General features: G+C 41.3%; 2 protein-coding genes across 2 annotated transcripts in view; one reads left to right on the plus strand and one right to left on the minus strand.

Annotated features, from left to right (window-relative positions):
• The window catches only part of LOC137998136 (trifunctional purine biosynthetic protein adenosine-3-like), a 26720-nt gene extending 15317 nt beyond the window's left edge, over positions 1-11403 (minus strand). Inside the window, exons 1-5 of the mRNA XM_068844571.1 lie at positions 10808-11403; positions 5153-5221; positions 4413-4538; positions 4096-4261; positions 571-764 (exon numbers count right to left, since the gene is read on the minus strand). Coding sequence (XP_068700672.1) covers positions 571-764; positions 4096-4261; positions 4413-4538; positions 5153-5221; positions 10808-11347 — 1095 coding nt within the window. The 5' untranslated portion in view covers positions 11348-11403. The remainder of the gene's footprint in view (positions 1-570; positions 765-4095; positions 4262-4412; positions 4539-5152; positions 5222-10807) is intronic.
• Positions 11404-11478: 75 nt separating this feature from the next.
• The window catches only part of LOC137996294 (ADP-ribosylation factor-like protein 13B), a 13557-nt gene continuing 5035 nt past the window's right edge, over positions 11479-20000 (plus strand). Inside the window, exons 1-4 of the mRNA XM_068841701.1 lie at positions 11479-11589; positions 11793-12010; positions 12129-12199; positions 19876-20000. The exon at positions 19876-20000 is cut by the window's right edge and continues 9 nt beyond it. Coding sequence (XP_068697802.1) covers positions 11952-12010; positions 12129-12199; positions 19876-20000 — 255 coding nt within the window. The 5' untranslated portion in view covers positions 11479-11589; positions 11793-11951. The remainder of the gene's footprint in view (positions 11590-11792; positions 12011-12128; positions 12200-19875) is intronic.

Below are 20000 nucleotides of genomic sequence, written 5' to 3' on the forward strand. Positions count from 1 at the left end.
ATGCCAACAGATCGATTATCCTGTTTAGTTAGCAAAATGAGGCAATGTGACTTCTTGTTAGTTTGAAGCATTTATTGCGCGTGATTGTCTTTCTTCGGTTCATGGCTTCTTGAGACACCCAAGTTTGAAAAGAAAGAAATTATAGCGTCAAAGTACTGGGCCCAGTTGTTCGAAAGCCGATTAACGCTAATCCCAGATTAAAAAATTACCAAGGAGTTTATTTCTCTTATCCAAAATGTTGCACAAAGCTGATATTTGGCAAAACTTTACATTAGGGGAAGTCAATCTTGAAAACCAAAAATAACCAACAGAAACTTGCACTGAAAAGTTGAAAATATTAAAACAACGTTTACGCTAATCCTGGATTAAGTTAATCGGCTTTCGAACAACCGGGCCCTGGATGTGAAATGGTAAACTACTGGATAAAACATCCGGCCTACTGCCTCAATTGAAAACCCTGCCTTTAGGGCTGAATGTATTAAAGAAGTAAAAAAAAAAAGGTTTTCCTTGATGCCATACTGTATTAGCCTCAAAAACTAAAGACGTTTAAAAACTGAAAGTACCACAAACCTCCAAGTGCTTTAATCCATGAATGACACATCCTTTCTTCACTGCACCTGGATAGCCACCACTTGCGGCAACCACACCAACAGCACATCTGTCGGTGTGCCACACGGGGAGCGACAGACTAAGGTCACCATTGACACACTCCATTAAGGTTGCATAAAGATCGCTCCTTAAAAGAGGCAAAATGACTTGTGTCTCTGAAAATCAAATTCATTTAAAACTCGAATTTCAAGGGTGTCCAACTCAAATGAAAACAGTTATAACATGATCTTAATGTGGTTGTTAACTTTATCACACCTACAAAGTCTTGTTAAAATCTTTAAATTTCTGTTTATGTAGACCATGGTAATGCTATGCCATTGACCACTGAGAGTGCCACTTAAGAGATTTTACTCTGTCTAATACCAGACAATTTTACTCCTCATTGGGGTGTGTTGTGTCCTGGGGGGTGTCCTAGGGCGTTTGACGTGTGAATGGGTTAAAGCCTGGTTTTCACTAGCGACACAAGCACAAGTGCAAGCACAAAGATAAAGTAGCTGGTGAAAACGAACGTCGACACAAGCATCAAAATCAACCACGGCATCCGCCATTTTGTTCAAATGCTCAGACGCGGGGAAGCTGGAATGAGTGCTTTAATTGGTCAGACGTAGCAAATTCCTTCTGCTTGTGCAACGTTTCATTTTCACACAGCGCAAACGAATGCATGCATAAGAACAAGCACAAGGAAAAGGAATTTTGATCCTTGTGCTTGAGTCAACTGCGTTTTCACGGTGAAATAAGCGCTCTTGTGCCTTTCCGTTGCTAGTGACAACCAGCCTCAACAGAACATGCCCCTTAAGTAGAAGATTTTATTCTATGGATGCAGAAGCTTATGTCCTTGAAACGTTTAACTCTGGTTCAGAGCTGCGGTTTTATGCATTTTCCCACACATGAAGCTTCAATCTTATTTTTGTCCATATTTTGGGCATAAAATTGGTGTCCTAAAATCTCCAGCTTTGTTCCAAGGAAAAGAGTTGCAAGTTACACGCTTCCAGGTCATATGCTTCTGATGGATATTGATGAAATACTAGAGTTTTTCTTGTTCCTAAAATTGGTGAGGATATTGATGTTGTCATAGTTACAGACGTGTCAGCCATTCATATTAGCGCATCTTGTTCCAAACAAAGTTTGTGCAACCATTGGTGTCATTATAATCAGATTGAGACAGAACATTACATGACTACATTGCATGTACAGGGATTTCAATAAGTCTTTTAGTAAAGCTGGTTTTGTGAAGCTGTGGCAATAAAGGTGCCGTTAAGAGCGCTTTTCCCTAGGGGAGTCTGGGAGAATGCTCCCCCAAAAAATGTTGAAATCTAGGAGCTCAGAAATGGCATTTCCAGCAATCTGCACATCAACATCAGTCACAAATATTTATTAACACGTCGCTGCAAATGGCCCAGTTAGAAGATAATTTTTTCTAGAATGATTTGAATGATTTGGAGATGTGTGGCGTTAGCTATTCTGACATTAAACATACCAGTAGTAAATTTAATCAAACAAATGAAAATTTAATGTTTTTTTTTATGGTTTGCCTTCCTTTTTTGTTCTCATTGTACCATGTTTATTTCTTGCATCCCTGGCTACTTCCATGGTGCCTTGTTTATAATTAAATTATAAACTTTCCAGATTCAAGAATGAACAATACAAGCTTTCTAACAGAGACAATCTTTACAAACACCAACAATACAAATGTTGCTGCCGCATTTTCATGAATGTTTTGTTCACCTTTGTTTTTAGAATTACTTTCTGTCACACTTATATGTCGTTTCTGTTAGTTTTCCCTGCATAATTTTGCCTTTGTTTAGTTCATTAGTATAAAATTCACCGCTTTGCTTAAAATGCATTCTCATTTTGTACTTCGGAGAGTCTATGTTACCTTGTTGAAGTTTTATCATCCCTTGCTTTAGTTTGTTCCGTTTTTAAAAGCCATGCAACATTTGTAAGTATTATTTCCACTCGTCGTTTGTAATTCTCTTGTCGATTTCTGTTCACTTAGCTCATTGCAGTAACGTATTTGTGTTTGTTTCTTTTAGCAACCGCTTTAAGTTAATGAACTTCGCAAACCAAATTTAAGTTAATCTGTGGATGTAACAAGCGTTGGAGATTTGGCTTTTGGCCCTGACAACAAAATTACGTAATTACTGATTAATTGTTGATTAATTATTAATCAACTTACTAGTAATCTCCTCCTTAACTCCTCTCTATTCTAAATAATTATAGCTGCTAAGAATATGGATGTTTACATGAGCCACATTGTTTGAACAATGTTTGAGCCATGAACTAAACAATGCACAGGGTTTTCAATAGAAATTTTATGTTTATGGTTGCCAGAGAAGGGGCTTATCTAAGCCCTAATGGTAAAGAGTTCCATTTACCTACAATTATATTAAAATAGCTATGTTTAAATTATATTTTAGTAGAGCTTGCAAAATTTGGCTTTTAATGAAAGTCATCGATATGTCTAAACCTGCAAGAGTCAGCATGGGAATAAAAATTCAGAAGCAAAGTCCAGTCCAAATTATAATAGCCATTTAGAGCTTTGTACAGGAATGTTACACAAGAAAGATAGCATCTCTTTTCAAGTGACAGCATATTGAAACTTTTTAGGTGGTCTTCATAGCTATATTACTTCTTAAGATAATCTTTGTTTCTCTCCGTCGAACACGATCCAGTTTATCAATATTTCTTGAAGTATAAGGTGACCAAACTGGTCACTGATCTATACCCCAGTTGCGACCTCACTAGCATGCAATACACCAATTCAGGCGTCTCTTTTGTTTTTCATTAACAAAACTTTGTGGATCCAAGGCTTATGTTCTGTATGAATGTCTCTCATGTTATGGGCCAAATTTGGGGTATAATTTCCACAGAGAAGTAGGCGGTGAGTTTTGTTGGCCACCTGCTCTTATTGAAAACTCTGAACGTGTGAAGACTAAGTTTTTAATCCACATTACTCATAGTCGGACTCAAAAGCACTGTCATTCTAATTCTAAGAAACAATTATTGTGTCTTCCATTTTTAATAAAAGACGTGGAAACCGGAAGGACGTAGTGAATGTGAACTGATTGAGGCAACATTTGGCAACAGTCTTTCTCCTCTATTTATCCAACATGGTAGACTGCAAAGATCCTGTTGGGGAGTGGCTAACCTGGGTGCAAATAACTAGGAATTCATAAAAATATCCAACATCCAAAAAGAAGCACAACATACAGCAAATTAAAGCTTTCTTGATATTCAAGTTGCTTTATTAAATTAAAATAAATTAAAATGGATCGAAGTGAAAGGGTGAGGATCGTGTAATTCATCAAAAAAGTAGGCATTGATAACTTAGGGAGTGGCCAGCTGAATTTGCCGGTTGCCAGGTCTAATGAAACCTCTGTGTGTAGGGGATACCAATTTTATCTTCTTGTGCTGATGTGATATCTCTAGTTTTCAAAGCTAAAGTTTATATCCCCACTTGGTTATGCAATATTCTTTTTTTTTTACCTGGATCCCCAAAGCGGCAGTTAAACTCTAGAACTCTGGGCCCACAAGATGTTATCATCATGCCAGCAAATAGAACTCCGACAAACTCACAGCCTTCTTCACGCAAACCATCAACTGTTTTTTGAAGAACTTCCCTGGTGATCTCTTCTCTTGCTATCTCAGATATCTATAATCAACAGAATTTGAATTTCAGTTGTCAAATATAGCATTAAAGCCAAACCTATGGGGAAAATGTGTCGTATGTTGCATACACAAGTTAAATACATGAATCAATAGGTATGATTTACAAAACATTACTTTCCATTGTGCTGACCAACCTGTGGACAGGGTGCGTAGGCACCCATTCCTCCTGTATTGGGTCCTTGGTCATTGTCTAGCAAACGCTTGTGATCTTGGGCAGGTGGCATAACAGCAATGGTTCTTCCGTCAGTAAAGCAAAGAACCTACGACAGTTAAGTGTAATATTAGCATAGGTGTTGCAAAATGGCGAACGAGTGGCTAAGACTTAGGTGGGGTTTTACTATTGGCAGCCAGTTCCAAGATGGAGACTACATGAACCTTCTCCATAATTATTATACTGCTCAATATGCAAGTCAAAAAACAAGGAATCAACAAACAAAAATGCAATGACCTAAAACATACTTCAATGTTTATAGGTCCAAGAGCACAAGTAATTCTAGTTTATGCTTTTCTCTAATCACCACTGGCCCCAATGGCTGCACAACTGCTCCTTGTCATCAACTCCATTATACTGAATTCAACCTTAAGATTGGACATGAAGCACTGGTTATATAAAATTAATGAAGTCCACATTATCTTATCCCAAGGTTCTTGGCGGTAATTTTACCTCCCAAAACGTTCTTAAACATGAGGTACTGGCACTTTGAGTAGATTAATGGTTTTCTCCTTTGCTCTTGCCTGCTCGACCATGCTCGCAACAGTAAGGGCATATACTAGGATGAGCCAAATAGTAATAATAATCATGATGATGATGACGATGATGATGATTGTTGAAGCTACATGCCCTTCAGTTTTTTCCAAACATTGAAAAACTTACAGATACTTCCTCGCCTTCTAACTTTTCCTCTATTACCACTGTTGATCCAGCTTCACCGAAAATCCTTGCCTACAAACAAATGAACTCCAAAAATTCATATTGCACAAGATGGTGAAAGCAGTCCTTACACAGAGGTTCCATTCCTTGACCTGTGTTTTGAAGAGTGCATTTGTTGGTCAATACTCCATGTAATCTGGTCTCTCTCTCGGGGGGGAACAGATGGGAATCATGCTCGTCGGAAATTTTGAATTTAACCCCTAAAGGAGACCATCTGGGCGTGGCCTAAGCATATTTTGACCCCTAAACAAAACATGTTTATTAAAAAGAAAATTTGACTTCTGTTTCTCTTCGCGTAATTCTGTGTTTCTTCGCGGAACCCTAAATGAGACCTTGGCGGCTTAAAATATTGGCGCTTTGCCCGGAACACCCTAAGCGAGACCAAAATCCAAAATTTACACCCCTACAGTACAGGTCGAAGATATGCGGCCCAAAATGTGCGTGTAAAACGTGCCTGCGTGTCAAACACGCATGCGTCTGCGTCTTTGACACATGCATGAAATACGCGCATAAAGCAAAGCTCATTAGTATGTATGAGTTAGCCCACTGTCGACCTATTGTGGTTATATCATTGTTAGTTTTAATAGCTTTCTATTGTATAAATGTATATGGCAATGGCAATTGAGCTGAACATTGTTTGGCAAACCCAGCACCGTGTTTGTTTCAGTTCACAGGTAAACATGTGGAAATAAGTAGTGGGGTATTCTTGATTAAAAAAAAAGCGTAACAATTCGCTCGCGCAATATTTATTTCGGGCGCATGAAAATGTTAACACTTTCCCGTTTTCAGCACTTTCTTAAGCCTTGTCGAACCAGTGATATGAAAATTCAAAACTTCTTGTCGTGAAATCGTCAGAAGAATCGATTGTCACACATATCAATGTCGCGTGTCTGTAAAAATGAGAGATACAATCCGCTCGCAAAAACTCGTCTTGTCAGGCCCATCAAAATGAATTTAATTTCAAATAAGAGGTTAAACAACGGAACATTTTCCCATTTCAAGCGCTTTCCTACGCCTTAAAGAGCCAGAGATATGAATATTCAAAACTTCTTCCCGCGAAATTGTCAATAATGAGGCGTCGCTCGCCAAAACTAATATTGTCTGTCGCGTCAGAATGAATTCAAATTCCAATAAGAGCTTACACAAGGGAACATTTTCCCGTTTCAAGCGTTTTCCTAGGCCTCAAAGAACCTGAGGTATGAAAATTCAGAACTTCTTGTCGCAATATCGTCAGACTAGAATCGGTTATCTCACATGGCGCGTCGCTTGTCTTTATTGACATACAGTAACATACATACAATTCGCTCGCAGATAAATTTCATTCGATTAAGAGGTAAAACAAACAGAACATTTTCCCATTTCAAGCACTTTCTTACGTTTTATGGAACCAGAGATATGAAAATTTAAAACTTCCCATTCAGAAATCAACCATCACACATGACCTTCGTATTTCTTATCAAAAGTTATAAATAAGCTTACAACAACGCTTGCAAAAACCTCTTATGTCTGGCTCGTCAAAATAGAGTTCATTTCTAAAATGAAACACTTCTCGTCTCAAGCACTTTCTTACGTCTGACAGAATCAGAGATCACGTCACAAAATCGCGAAAACAACAAATTGACGCGTCGCGTGTCTTGTTGAATTAAAACATTATACCGGTAACTCAAGTTCCCTCGCAAGCACTGTTTACGTCTGGCGCATCCAAATAAAAATTTCATTACAAATTAAAACTCCAACAACAACGTGTTTTCCCATTCTAAGCACTTGCTTATGACTTGTAGAGCCGGAGATAAGAAAATTCCGAATTTTTTTTTTCATTCGTTCAGTGATTAAATTGTTGAGCGCCACCGAAAAACCCGGGCAAAATACACGTAAAGGAAAACGTATCGGCTCTTTCGCTGTCGGCGGAGACATCCTTTTAGCGGTGTTAGTAGGAATTGCCTTCTGTTTTGTTTTTTGTTGTGCAGAACAATGCCATAGATAACACAGTCATGCGAGTGAAAAACAAAAGGAAACACGTGTATCAAATGTGTGCAAATGTGCGTCTGCACAAGTTTTTCAACACGCGTTTACGCAAAAATTGTGCGTGCGTTTTGCGTGTGCATTGGCCGCTTATCTCTGACCTGTACTGTAAGCGAGACGACGAGCATCCCCATCTGTTTCATATGTGCGGGGTGGTCTAACTATTACCGTAGTTATTCGGTTATAAGGCGCACGGTTTTTTCAAGAAAAATCTGTCTTTGGGTGGCAAGTTAGTGCTAAAATTGGGGTGCGTCTTATAGCCAAGTATTTTCGTGTTGATATTCAGCTGTCGAACACTTTTGAATGACTTTCCGTGGAAGTTTTTGCGCTGTTCGCTTTCGCTTGAAGTCTGAAGTCTGAACTCTGACTATTTATTAAGTCGGAAGGTTCAAATAAACATGCGTTTGCGTTGTATGTTTATCATTTCAGGTGTGAACTTTTAGCTTTTGTTTTTACGTATATCATTAAATGCGTGCCTTTTTCACGCTCTTTACGTTAACAAAAAGAGTTTGCATGCCAATTGTGTAAGGATAATTGTTCTCAAATTCATTACATCCTTTTCATAACTCTCAATTTTTTGGTGCGTCTTATAACCAAGTATTTTCGCATAATTTTCAGTTTGGGAACTTAGCTTGATTAAATTGCTAAGTTTGGGGTGCGTCTTATAACCGAGTGCGCCTTATAACCGAATAACTACGGTAATTAATTAATTAATCAATCCATTTTATATAACACAAAATAATTTTGGGACATCGTTAGCAGCAATAAGATGTGAAATCTTAAATGTTATATAGGATGATATATTATCACATGACTTGTCAAAGTTATTTTTATTACAGAAATCTTCTCAGCTAAATGGCAAAACTTTATCATTTTCTGGTTGCTGGATTTACCTTTATGATTTTTAACACCGTTGGTTACGTCATTTCTGTGCTTGGACATTTCAGGTTGGGGTCAATGCCTTAATTTACTTCAGAAAGGGCTATTAGTTCACATTACAGTCGAACCTCGATTATCCAGACCTCAATTATCTGGATTTCTCAATTATCCGGACTTTTTCTCTGGTCCCAATTTTGTCATGAATATTTATTAGTCATGATCAAGATCTGTAGCCATATTCTTTTTAAAACTACAGCATTGAAAAGTGAAGTAAAGGTGAGTTTGCTTCACTTTCATTAGTAAAATAAAGCAGTGCTCGCACACGTCGTAACTAATGCAGAACTTTTGAATGAGTTCTGATTGGCTTAGAGTTTTGCTTTGTTGCTAAGTCAAATTTCACACTCTATTGGCTCGTTCGGCAAACAGGCTACACTACGTCACGAATGTTTATTCACGACCATCATGTCCTTGAAGCATAAGCGATCCGTTCCTTTGATAAAAGATAAACAGACTATAATTTTGCGAATTGAGAAAGAAGAAAAATGAACCAATTTGTCAGCTGGATATGGCATTATTAAAGGGCAGATAGCTGATATCCTGATATCTGATATATTGTTCCTCATTAATATTCATATTCTTGATTATCCGGACCATTTTGTCTAGTCCCAACGAGTGCGGATAGTTGAGATTCGACTGTACCATTTGAAAACACTGGGTCACCAGCAGCCTCGCTTCCATTCTCAAGTCAGGTAACTTAGCTGCAACTGTAAAATACAATTCACTGGCTCCAGTGTTTTCACAGGGCAACCCTAATACCCAGAATCCGGAATCACAGGTCATTGTTTTACCGGCTTAACTGCAGAATACCCCACCATTATTTTTGAAGCTGCACCTCTGAAAAGGCTGGATACGCGGATACGCAGTCGAAAGTACCACCCCTCCCCAGGTAAACTTTAAACTATATTGAGAAGTGGATACGCGGATACGCGGATACGCGGATACGCAGTGGAAAACATGGATACCCGGATACGTGGATACACGGACATCACACATGGGAACTGGATACCAACTTCGTGTAATATACTTCAAAATGCTCTGTAGTATATGCATGGATATGTGGATACGCGGATACGCAGTGGAAAATACTTCACGTATTGTTTCAGTGATTAGGCCAAAGCACTCTCGTAGAATTTTAGCTTTCATTGTACACTTCGGTGAACTACAATTTTTCACGAGATCGTGTGAAGAAGAAAGCACTCGTTTACTGATTAAGCCTAAGCGCTCGTTTCAGTGATTAGGCCTAATAAGTAATCTCGTAGAATTTTAGCTTTCATTTTACGCTTCGGTTAACTACACTTTTTCACGAGATCGTGTGAAGAAGAAAGCACTTGTTTACTGATAAAGCCTAAGCGCTCGTTTCAGTGATTAGGCCAAAGCACTCTCGTAGAATTTTAGCTTTCATTTTACGCTTCGGTTAACTACACTTTTTCACGAGATCGTGTGAAGAAGAAATTAAAGCACTCCTTTACTGATTAAGCCTAAGCGCTCGTTTCAGTGATTAGGCCTAAGCAATCTCGTAAAATTTTAGCTTTCATTTTACGGTTCGGTTAACTGCACTTTTCACGAGATCGTGTGAAGAAGAAAGCATTCGTTTACTGATTAAGCCTAGTAAACACTCGCTTCAGTGATTAGGCCTAAGCATTCTCGTAGAATTTTAGCTTTCAGTTTACGCTTCGGTTAACTACACTTTTTCACGAGATCGTGTGAAGAAGAAAGCACTCGTTTCAGTGATTAGGCCTAAGCATTCTCGCGAAATTTTGCAGTTTGGTTCTTACAATATATTGAGAAGTTTACTTGGGGAGTGGTGGTATTTTCGACTGCGTATCCGCGTATCCACTTCACAACATACTACTTAGAAGTTTACTTGGGGAGGGGTGGTACTTTCGACTGCGTATCCGCATATCCGCGTATCCACTTCACAATATACTTAGAAGTTTACTTGGGGAGGGGTGGTATTTTCGACTGCGTATCCGCGTATCCACTTCACAACATACTACTTAGAAGTTTACTTGGGGAGGGGTGGTATTTTCGACTGCGTATCCGCGTATCCAGCCTTTTCAGAGGTGCAGCTTCAAAATGGCGGGGTATTCTGCAGTTACTCCGTTTTACCAATACAGAGAGTAAAAAATATCCTAAACATTCATAAAAGCTAACCTTAGGCCTAATTAGGCCCAAACAAACGTTTTTAGGCCCAAGGTTAGCTTTTATGGATGTTTGGGATAGTTTTTACTCTCTGTATTGGTAAAACGATACATACATGCATACATACATACATAATTGACCTCTCCCCATAGGGGCTTTTCAGGGCCAATGAATCAACGAAACAACAGAACACAACAACTACAACTGTTAAGAATCCCAACTGGCCGGGGGCAAACCAGTTGGCTATTTACAAGTGCAGCTGGGAAGTTGAACCAGGGACCACCGGGATCAAATTCAACAAGTGGTCAGAGCGAGTCTTGAACCTGGGATCTCCGGATCTCAAGGCAAGCGCCCTAACCACTGGGCCACGATGACATGTGATTCCAGATTCCTGGTTTTAGGGTTGCCCGTTTTAACATTGCATATTTCATTTTCCGAGTTCAGTGGCGCATAGCCACTTTGATTTCTCGTGGATCACCTCTCTCCCAGTCTCACCTGCAGCATATCCCTGACAGCTTGCATCGCTTGCTCTTTGCTGTCAGCAACAACAACACCTTTACCCGCTGCCAGTCCACTGGCTTTCACAACCAACGCTTCATGATCAGCCGTTTCAATATGTTTACAAGCTTCTTCGACATCTGTAAATGCCTTCCAGCGAGCTGTGGGAATTTTATGTCGTTTCATAAATTCTTTGGCGAAGTGTTTACTTGACTCGATTCGTGCGGCAGACTTACTTGGTCCAAAACACGGAATATTATTCTCCCTGAGAGCGTCCGAGAGGCCATTTGCGAGAGGTGCTTCGGGACCAACAATAACAAAATCCACGTTGTTGTCCGCACAGTATTTCACAACGTTTTGGCGGTTGTTCTGATCAAGCACACAAGATGAGACGTTCTCTGTTTTCAACAGCATCCCAGCCGTTCCTGCATTCCCTGGCGCGATCAGTATCTGGCCCACATGATTTGACTGAGCGAGTTTCCAAGCAATTGCATGTTCTCTGCCTCCTCCACCAACGATCAAGACTTTGTCTGCCATGACTTTATAGTCAACTTTACGCAAATTGGCGCGTTGACGGTACGTTGACTGCTGAGTTTGAGATTCCACGTGTTGGCTTAGCTGCCAAGCCTCATCCTTGTTTGCAGTTACCCTATGCGCGGTAGCTATGCACGGTACTAACCTTCAACAGGTCCTGCCTTCAACAGAAGCAAAGTGAAATGAAGTTGATTTTCCAGCTGGGAACTGTACAACTGTAACATCAATTTCAACTAAATTCAAAGGTGACTTGATGCATGCGTGACCCACCATTTCCGCTTTCTTCGTGCTTATTTTAACGGCTTTCTTTACACTGAAGAAGTGTTCTACACCCGAAACGTCTTTGATTTGTTAAAAAAATTATGGCACTTTTTTTCTAAAATTTATTTTATATCACTCTCCTTGTTTATTTCTTTTGGGATCATTTCTTTCTTCTGTCGTTGTCAAGGAAACAAAACGTCTCCCTCTTCACATGTAAAGTCACGTGACAGATATCGAGACAGCGACACAATCACAAAATGCCGTCGACATCGAACAGCATCCTGTCGTATTTTTGCCGTTTCATATTGTATAAAGATTTAATTTCGAGGCAAATACCTTGCCAGTGATGTTTAGTCTTATGGCAAATTGTTTTACTTGGATAAAAAAAAGAAGAGAACCATGGAAGTAAGTTGATTTTTGCTCGTCTTTGTGACTGTTTATGCAATTTCTTCAAATTGATCGCCGGAAAGAAGTCGGGATTTTAGGAAAGCCTTAGATTTTTAACTTCTACTTTATTTCCCAGGAAAGTTACTCTTTTAATGGTGGGTCTGGATAATGCGGGGAAAACGTCAACAGTTGCCGATTTGACGGGAGGTTTGTAAAATTAGATTACTTTTTCGATACAGTCGTCGCAAATTAAGGCTATGTTGACATGTACATCCGATATGTACATCGGACAGAACTAATATGAAACCAGTGTTGGTGTTACTTTACACTACAGAAAGAAATCTTGCAGAAAGTAATTTTGTTAATGTGGAAAAGCGTAGTTGTTAGAAGACTTCCGACTTTCGAGTCTTAATAATTATTTAAAAACAGGTGATCGTTGTCAGTGCGAAAACAATCTTCAAAAGCGACAGAGATCAATTAATGTGAAATTCGCGATCTCTTTCTTTGAGATATTGCCAACTTATAGGAATCGAAAGGGGCAGAACGTTGTTAAATTCTCTCGCGATTTGATTGGTAATGCACTGCACATTTGTTGACAACTCAAGTGTGATCACCAGTGTTTCGGTATATTTTGCTATGGTTGCGTGATTCAAAACACAGGTGAGCAAACATTAAATTTTATAATATGACAATAGGGCCGTTTATACGAGACAAAATAAGCCGCGGCTAACTCTGGCCGCGGCTTAAGTAAGCCGCGAAAGGAACTATTTATACGAGTATAAACTCCCTGGCCAGGATAAGCCGCGGCTTGAGTTTCTCAAGCCGTGAACGTGGATTTTGTACCATTTATACGGGGTGTTCGCGGCTTACGTAAGCCGCGGCCAGATTTAGTCGCGGCTTATTTTCTCTCGTATAAACGGCCCTAATATTAAACATTCATTATTGATCTCATCTTTGGAGAAACATTAATTGAAGGAAATCATGCAATACATGACATTCACAGAAAGAGTGTAATCCCACAGATACATAGTGAATAATCCTAACAGGCAGAAGACAATACAGGATGTTAAAAAAAAGAGAGGGATGATGGGTAAAAGAGAAAAATAAACAAATTATTTAATAGACCTGGCCCCAGTTTTTTAAAAAGTGGACAGAGCTATCCACTGGATAAATCACTATCCATTGGATAGTGCAATTGGTTTCCATACATGACTTATCCATTATCTGGCATTATTTGAACAACTGAAACCAGTAACTAGAGTACTTACAAAATAAATTTTACATTGCTACACAATAATTGGCAAGGCACTCCTTTCGAAGGCAGGAATAGTCTCAGTATTTACAGCAGATATATCATTCCATAACGGGGTAATACATATATGCTATTCACCGGACAGGAGGCCTGTATAGAGAAAAACTGTGCCCAAGGTCTCGAGTATGGTCTCGAGAATGAGGGCACAGGTTTCCCTGTATGGACCGACCAAGGCCGTTGAATAACCTGTTAGAGATGTGCTGGATGGGAACCATTGCTTAAGGCTGGCCTGCGATGCTAGAGGACAGAGGACCTGATGGAGATGTTGCGATTGAAGGAAACAGTGGTTCAGATGGCAAAGGCAAATGGAGTGAGGTGGTACGGGCATGTGTTGAGGAGGGATGATGGGCATGTTCTAAGAAAAGCGTTGGAGTTTGAAGTGAAGGGCAAGAGGAAGCGAGGATGACCAAAGAAGACGTGAAGGACGCAAGTGGAGAAGGAGAGCAAGAGCGTTGGTTTGGAGAAAAAGGACTCCATGAATCGAGCGAGATGGAGAGTGGGAGTTAGAAAGATTGCTGACAAAGTGGGGTAAATCCAGCCGTTGATTGATTAATTGATCTGTTGATTCTGTTCACAATATAAATTTATTAATTTGTGAAGTAACACTGTTTTACACCAAGTGAGGGGAAGGGGGGGGGGGGGGGGGGGGCGGCGAGACGTTAAATGAACTACTCCACAGACAACTGCACAAATGTTCAACAAAGAAGTTGCAGATCCTAGCAGTGTACAACGCTACCATGTACCATGTGAGCCTTCACTTATGGGATTGGCCGCTGGATTCCCACTAAGCTAGTGGACCGCTTGACCATTTAACTTGTGGACCGCAAGACCACTTAACTTGTGGACCGCTTGACCGCTTAACATGTGGACCGCTCAACTGCTAAACTTGTGAACCGCTTATTGCCATTAAGCTTGTGAACCGCTTGACTGCTAAGCTTATGAACTGCTTGACCACTAAGCTTGTGGCGTGTGGTGGTTAACTTAGTTAAATTACATTTAACCAAATTTAACCAACTGCCTCGCTTAGGTGGAAGGTGGGTGCCTGGGATACCCAGGGGCTTCCACTGTGGCCAGCCAGCCCTTAGAATACTGCCTCCGTGGCTGGCAAATCTCTGCAACCCAGCCATGGGCCCCATTCCAAGCCCAAGGGACTCTCCAAGCTGATGCAAGCCAGATCGGAGAGGGAAAGAGGGGCTCAGGGCTGGGGGAAGCCCTGGCCCCGAACTACCAAAGTCTCGAGGAACCCTACAAAAACAACTAGGAAAAGAGAAAGATATGCAAGAAATACCTGTCAAGTGAGAAGGTTTGCTACCCCAACAATAGTACTGACGGGAGTGTGAATATAGATCTGATATGCATCACTGGACCATCTGCCAAGCATCTTGATGAGGTGACCTGGTAAGCCACGAGAGGCTGCTGAAGTAGCTGCGCCAATGCGGAAGCTATGACTGGTGTAGCAACCAGGAATCCCAGGAGCAGAGAAGATAGATTGAATACTGGATGTCAGCCATGGGTGATGTAGGGGGGTGCCATTAGAGAGAAGGAAGAGTGGGCCAAGAGTTGAACCACGGAAATGTAGATACTGGGTAAGGGTGTGTACAAGGCACAGATCACGTTTCCCAGCACCAATGTAGATATATCAACCTTGCTGAAAGGGGTCCGTCTTAGAGCACTTAATTTGAATCCCGAAGCTGTTTGGATTGACTAGGGAATCTGCTTGGATATCACTGATGGCAAGGTGGATGTCGGGATTGAAGGAGGAATTGACAGTGAACTCATCAGCGCGTAAAGTGTCTGCTTATGAGCCAGAAGGCCCATCAGGCCAGTGCTTATCTCCGGTTTTCTTAGCATGAAGCGACTAGGAGTAATTCTACAGAAACAGATGAGCACATCTTCACTGCCTGGAAGAGCTGATCTCAAAGGAGACAGGCTATTGTCCTGAGCACAGAAATCCATGAAGCGGCATTGGGCAGAAGCATAAACTTTCCTGGTAGAAGGGGCAAGACCCTGAGTCAAGTAGAAGTGGCATTTATCTGACAGCGAAGTTCCAAGTCGGAGAGGAGCTGCTGTGGAATCTGGGTCGAAATGGAGTCTGCATGAGGGGCTAGCCAGTGAAAGTGCTGAAACTGAATGCGAGACAGGGAGTCTGCTATCAGGTTACACTTCTCTCTAACTGGGGAAGCAGTGAAAGAGAAGAAGTGACAAGCTGCCAACAGGGACAGATAGCAAACCAAGGACATGATGGTAGGGGCTCTTGAAGTGCCAGACCGCAGAATTTCCACTACTGAATGGTTATCTGATAGGTAGTTGACCTGTATGGAGGCCCATAGGCGACCCCAGAGGTAAGCTGCCACGACGATAGGGAAAGTTCTTTGTAAGTTAGATACACTCAGAGACCTGTGTTGGGAGCCATGCCCCTGAAAACCAGTGACCCTGGAAGACTGCTTCGCAACCAAAAAGCCCCAGAGGCATCTGAAGAAACCTCAAAGTCAGGGAGTGGAGCCCACTGGGGGTACTGAAGGAAGCTGCAACCATTCCAAGACTGGAAAAACTTTCGCCGCCAGGGTAGGTCAAGAAATATAAAGAACTCTTGATTGAGATGAGTCAGGTGGTCATTGCGTCGAAAGTGCATAGCAGGTTGATTATTCAGTGCAAGAAAGAGCGACCTTGGGGTACAACCTTGCAGGCATGCTGAAGGTGACCTATTAGAGACTCTAGTTCCTTGCGTCTACACCAACGCTGTGACCAGTCATCCAACAAGGCAGTTATCCTATCAAATTTGTCCTGAGGAAGGTGTACCTGCAGATTAAGAGAGTCCAGTTCAATGCCCAGGATGATTGAGAACGTTTGCGGCCCTTCTAGCTTGTCTGGATGGAGGGGGATGCCAAGCTTGGAAAAACAGTCAATAGACCTGTCCAGATTTTGTTGACAGACAGAGGAGCCAGGAGGGCCAAGAGTGTGGAAGTCATCAGGAAGGTGACATCGTAGTTTAGCTTGGCTACCCACTCCACTAAATCTGCTATACATGTAAAGATATATGGAGCTAACCTGACACTGAAAGGCAGGGCTATATCGACATAAAGGGCACCTTGCCATTTCATACCCAGCAACTGGCGATCTTCTGTATGGACTGGCACAATACAGTATGCATTTTTATCATCAAATTTTGCCATAAGGGACCACGCCCCAGCCGCATTATGCCTGCAATAATGTCATCTATCTTGAGTTCATGTACTGCAGAGAATTATCCTCGCCCACAATCCTGTTGTTGACACTGTGGCCAGAAGGGCTAGACAGGTCCAGGATAAGATGCCATTTCCCAGGTTGGTGGCGTTTGGGGATGACACCAAGACGGCTCATGTGAAGGACAGGCAGGTGAGGATGAGAGAAGGGGCCTGCCAGCCTGCCTGTCTGAACTTCGGACTGCAAGTAATTGTCAATGACCTGAGGGTTCAGCAGTGCAGAAGCCATTATTCCCTGTTACTGACTTCAAGGAAGTACTGTAGTTGAAGCCTAGGTGAAAACTCTTGTGAAAGCCTTGGACCACATATGCAACTTTGTCTGGGTTAGAGTGATGACGGTGTTCATGCTGGAATCTATCCACATTTATGGGAGTAAGCTGAGAAGCCAGTCTTAAAGGACACATGGCTGGAGAACACAACAAAAAACTGGAACTTGGCAGACCCTGCTGCTGAGAAGGTAAAACAAAATGAGAATGCAACCCTTACGCTGAAAAGTTACCATGAGAACCAACAAGAACAGAATCAAAACTATTTACAGCTGAATTAGCTAGAGGTGGCCTAGCGACGGCGGTGACCCCCCTTTGACTGAGAAGGGGAGCGGGACTGTTCTCTCTGTGCAAAGCAGATGCAAGGGTGGTCCCCATGGCACGTTTCACAGAAGTGACAAAACTGGCAGTGGCCTAAGGGCCAGTGACAGTGCCCATCATTCCAGGAGTGGCAATATTGGCTAGACCGGGGATTGCCCGAAGACGCCAGAGGCTCTGTTAGTGACAAGGCAGGGGAAGTGGAGGAGCCTGAAGCAGCTGAAGTGGTGGCCGGAGATCTGGTTTGAAAATTGTAGAGGTCTGGGTGCATGTGAAACCAGTCAGTTGAACCTGACGCATGCCTCGATTTGTCAGAAAGACACCTTGCTGTCTGAATAATGAGTAACTTGTACTGGTTTAAATCTTTCCAGTGAGAAGGGAAGGTGTGGCAAAGAATCATAGAAAAGATTGTGACAATGTCTGCTATTTCAATGACCCATTTCTTAGACCCTGATACCACCAGTTTCCCCTCCAAAAAAAAAAACGCTTAGGGTTCAACTTCTTGGGCCCCAAAATTGTCTGGATGAAGGTCTGTAATTTTAGAAACAAGCTTATACGTGACTGGAGGTTTGGAAATGTGGAGGACTCAGATCTGGTCACGCCACCACAAGAGCCCCTGACCACTACCGGCAAGTTGGCGGAGGACGTGCTGGAAAGAGTAGAGGCAACCAAAGTATTGCCAAACAAGCTATAAGTTGAAATAAATGAGGGCACAACAAGCGTACCTGAAGACTGCGAGGTAGAGCAGGGAGTACCAGAGCTCGAGGATGCCGGATGCCCAGGAGAGAGGGCTAGGCATCGTGGCCATGTTTGTGTTCCCGCCACGTAAATCTCGAAGAGAAGATAGCAACAGAGGTAGTGATTCCGCGAGAGCTCTTGAAATCATCATCATAGATACCATAGTAAATGTTTTTGATTTGTTTGCATTGGGACAGATCTTACAGGTCATGATCTTCAGGGCTTGAAATTGCGACTCACTGGTCGCCAATGCGACCACAAATTGAGTGCTGGCGAATAGATTTTCAGAACTGGTCGCCAGCTGGCGAATCACGTTTTGTCTGATAACCCAGGATAAACAGTAGACAACTTTTGTATTGGAATCTTTATATGATGAAATCGTTTGGAAATGGTAGCTAGAACACGACTCACCTTTCTTTCCCCATTAAAATACTGTATAAGTACTACAAGAAAATTGGTTTCTCACATTGTTAATTAACAGCACAAATGTACTTTGATCACCGTGTTTACTAGGCGCCATATTGTTTCAGCTGCTTCATGGGATCGTGGGCGCACTTAAACACGGTATGCTTCTAGCCAGTTACGTGAAGACGAAGTTTCAGCAAGAAGGTTAATTGAAAACTTAAATCCATCGTCAGTTGTGAATGCTGAAAACGTAGCTTTAGCATATTACTGAAGGACCTCCTTGGAACTAGCTTGATATTGATAATATATTTGATAATGAAGCTGGACATTGCATAAATTATGAGTTTGAAATTTGCATGGAACCTTCAAAAAGCAACCTTTACCCTTAACATAAAGTGGGTTGGAAAGCATGGACTGTGCTTCGCTCCATTTCTAATAACCCTAAAGAACACCATCACCAAACTAAAAGTCAAAGCCGAAAACAACAATGCCTTTAGAGATCTTTCTCGTGCTGTTTTTTTGTGCTATTTAATATTATTATGACTTTCCTTGCATGCGAAGTTGGCAACCAAAATTTTTGACCTGGCGAACAAATTTTCCCCATTAGTCGCCAGCTGGCACCTGAGCAAAAAAGTTAATTTCATGCCCAGATCTTTTTGTCGGCATCATAATAAGCAAACCATGTGTATTTCAACTGCCACTCACTCTGAAAAACATGGTCTTTCTGCAGTGAAACAGCTTTTTGATCTTTGCTTGCATTTCAATGATCTTCTACACTTTCTTAAATCCCTGGTATTTTAGGGCGAAAAAATCTATTAAATTTCCTGTGCTACAAAGAATAACATGAGCCCGCACTCTAAAATATCTGTTACACAAAGTACCCACCTGATCCAATATGGCAGTCATGTCAAAGCTGTGATACGCTGGTGTGACTGACTTGCTTGCAAAAGTCTGTTTTTCTTGTAGCATCCCTGTGCCCCCAAGTGGGTGCATTTACATGGCTTTAATGTGCCATTTCTGTTTTCTTGCGGGAATCCCGCAAGGGCATGGCATGGTGAAAACACTGCCGCCATAGACTATTTTATAGGGGACTAAGTTGACAAATGATGGGAATGTTAGGTGGGTGAGACTGTGTGCAGTTCTGAACAACATAGTTTCAGTGCTAAGGTGACGACAAACTTTTGTGGTCTTGCATGTTACACAATCATTAAGGATCTTTGAGATCTTCAAGACCTGTAAGACCTGTGTAACAGAAACATTTTCAACATCTTGGAAGGGTCATTGAATGATCTCTGAATGCCTCCAACTGTCAAAATTACTTGCAGATTCTAATGGATCTTGTAATCTTCCAAAGAATTAAGAAAAAAAGATCAGGTTAATTAAGGTCATGGAACTTTAATTTGCAAGGGCTGACTTCAAGATCTTTTTTTAGTAGAAAGATCTTGGTAAGAAACCTTGTGATCATGAATAATATTGATCTTCAAAGGTCTGTTAATGTCCTTAAAAGTATTTTTGCTAAGGTTTTTATCATGCACATATTTAATAGTTACATGTCCACTTATTAGGTTTGTCCAAATGTTTCTTTTTTATTATTTTGCACAGATTCCACTGATGGAATAGTACCAACAATTGGCATCCAGAACTCCTCCTTTTCGCTCTTCAGGTTTCATGTAACCCTCTTTGATCTAGGTGGTGGAGCAAGAATTCGCTCCATTTGGAAAAACTAT

The sequence above is a fragment of the Montipora foliosa genome, chromosome 3 (assembly GCF_036669935.1).
Source record: "Montipora foliosa isolate CH-2021 chromosome 3, ASM3666993v2, whole genome shotgun sequence".
Lineage (NCBI taxonomy): Eukaryota > Metazoa > Cnidaria > Anthozoa > Scleractinia > Acroporidae > Montipora > Montipora foliosa.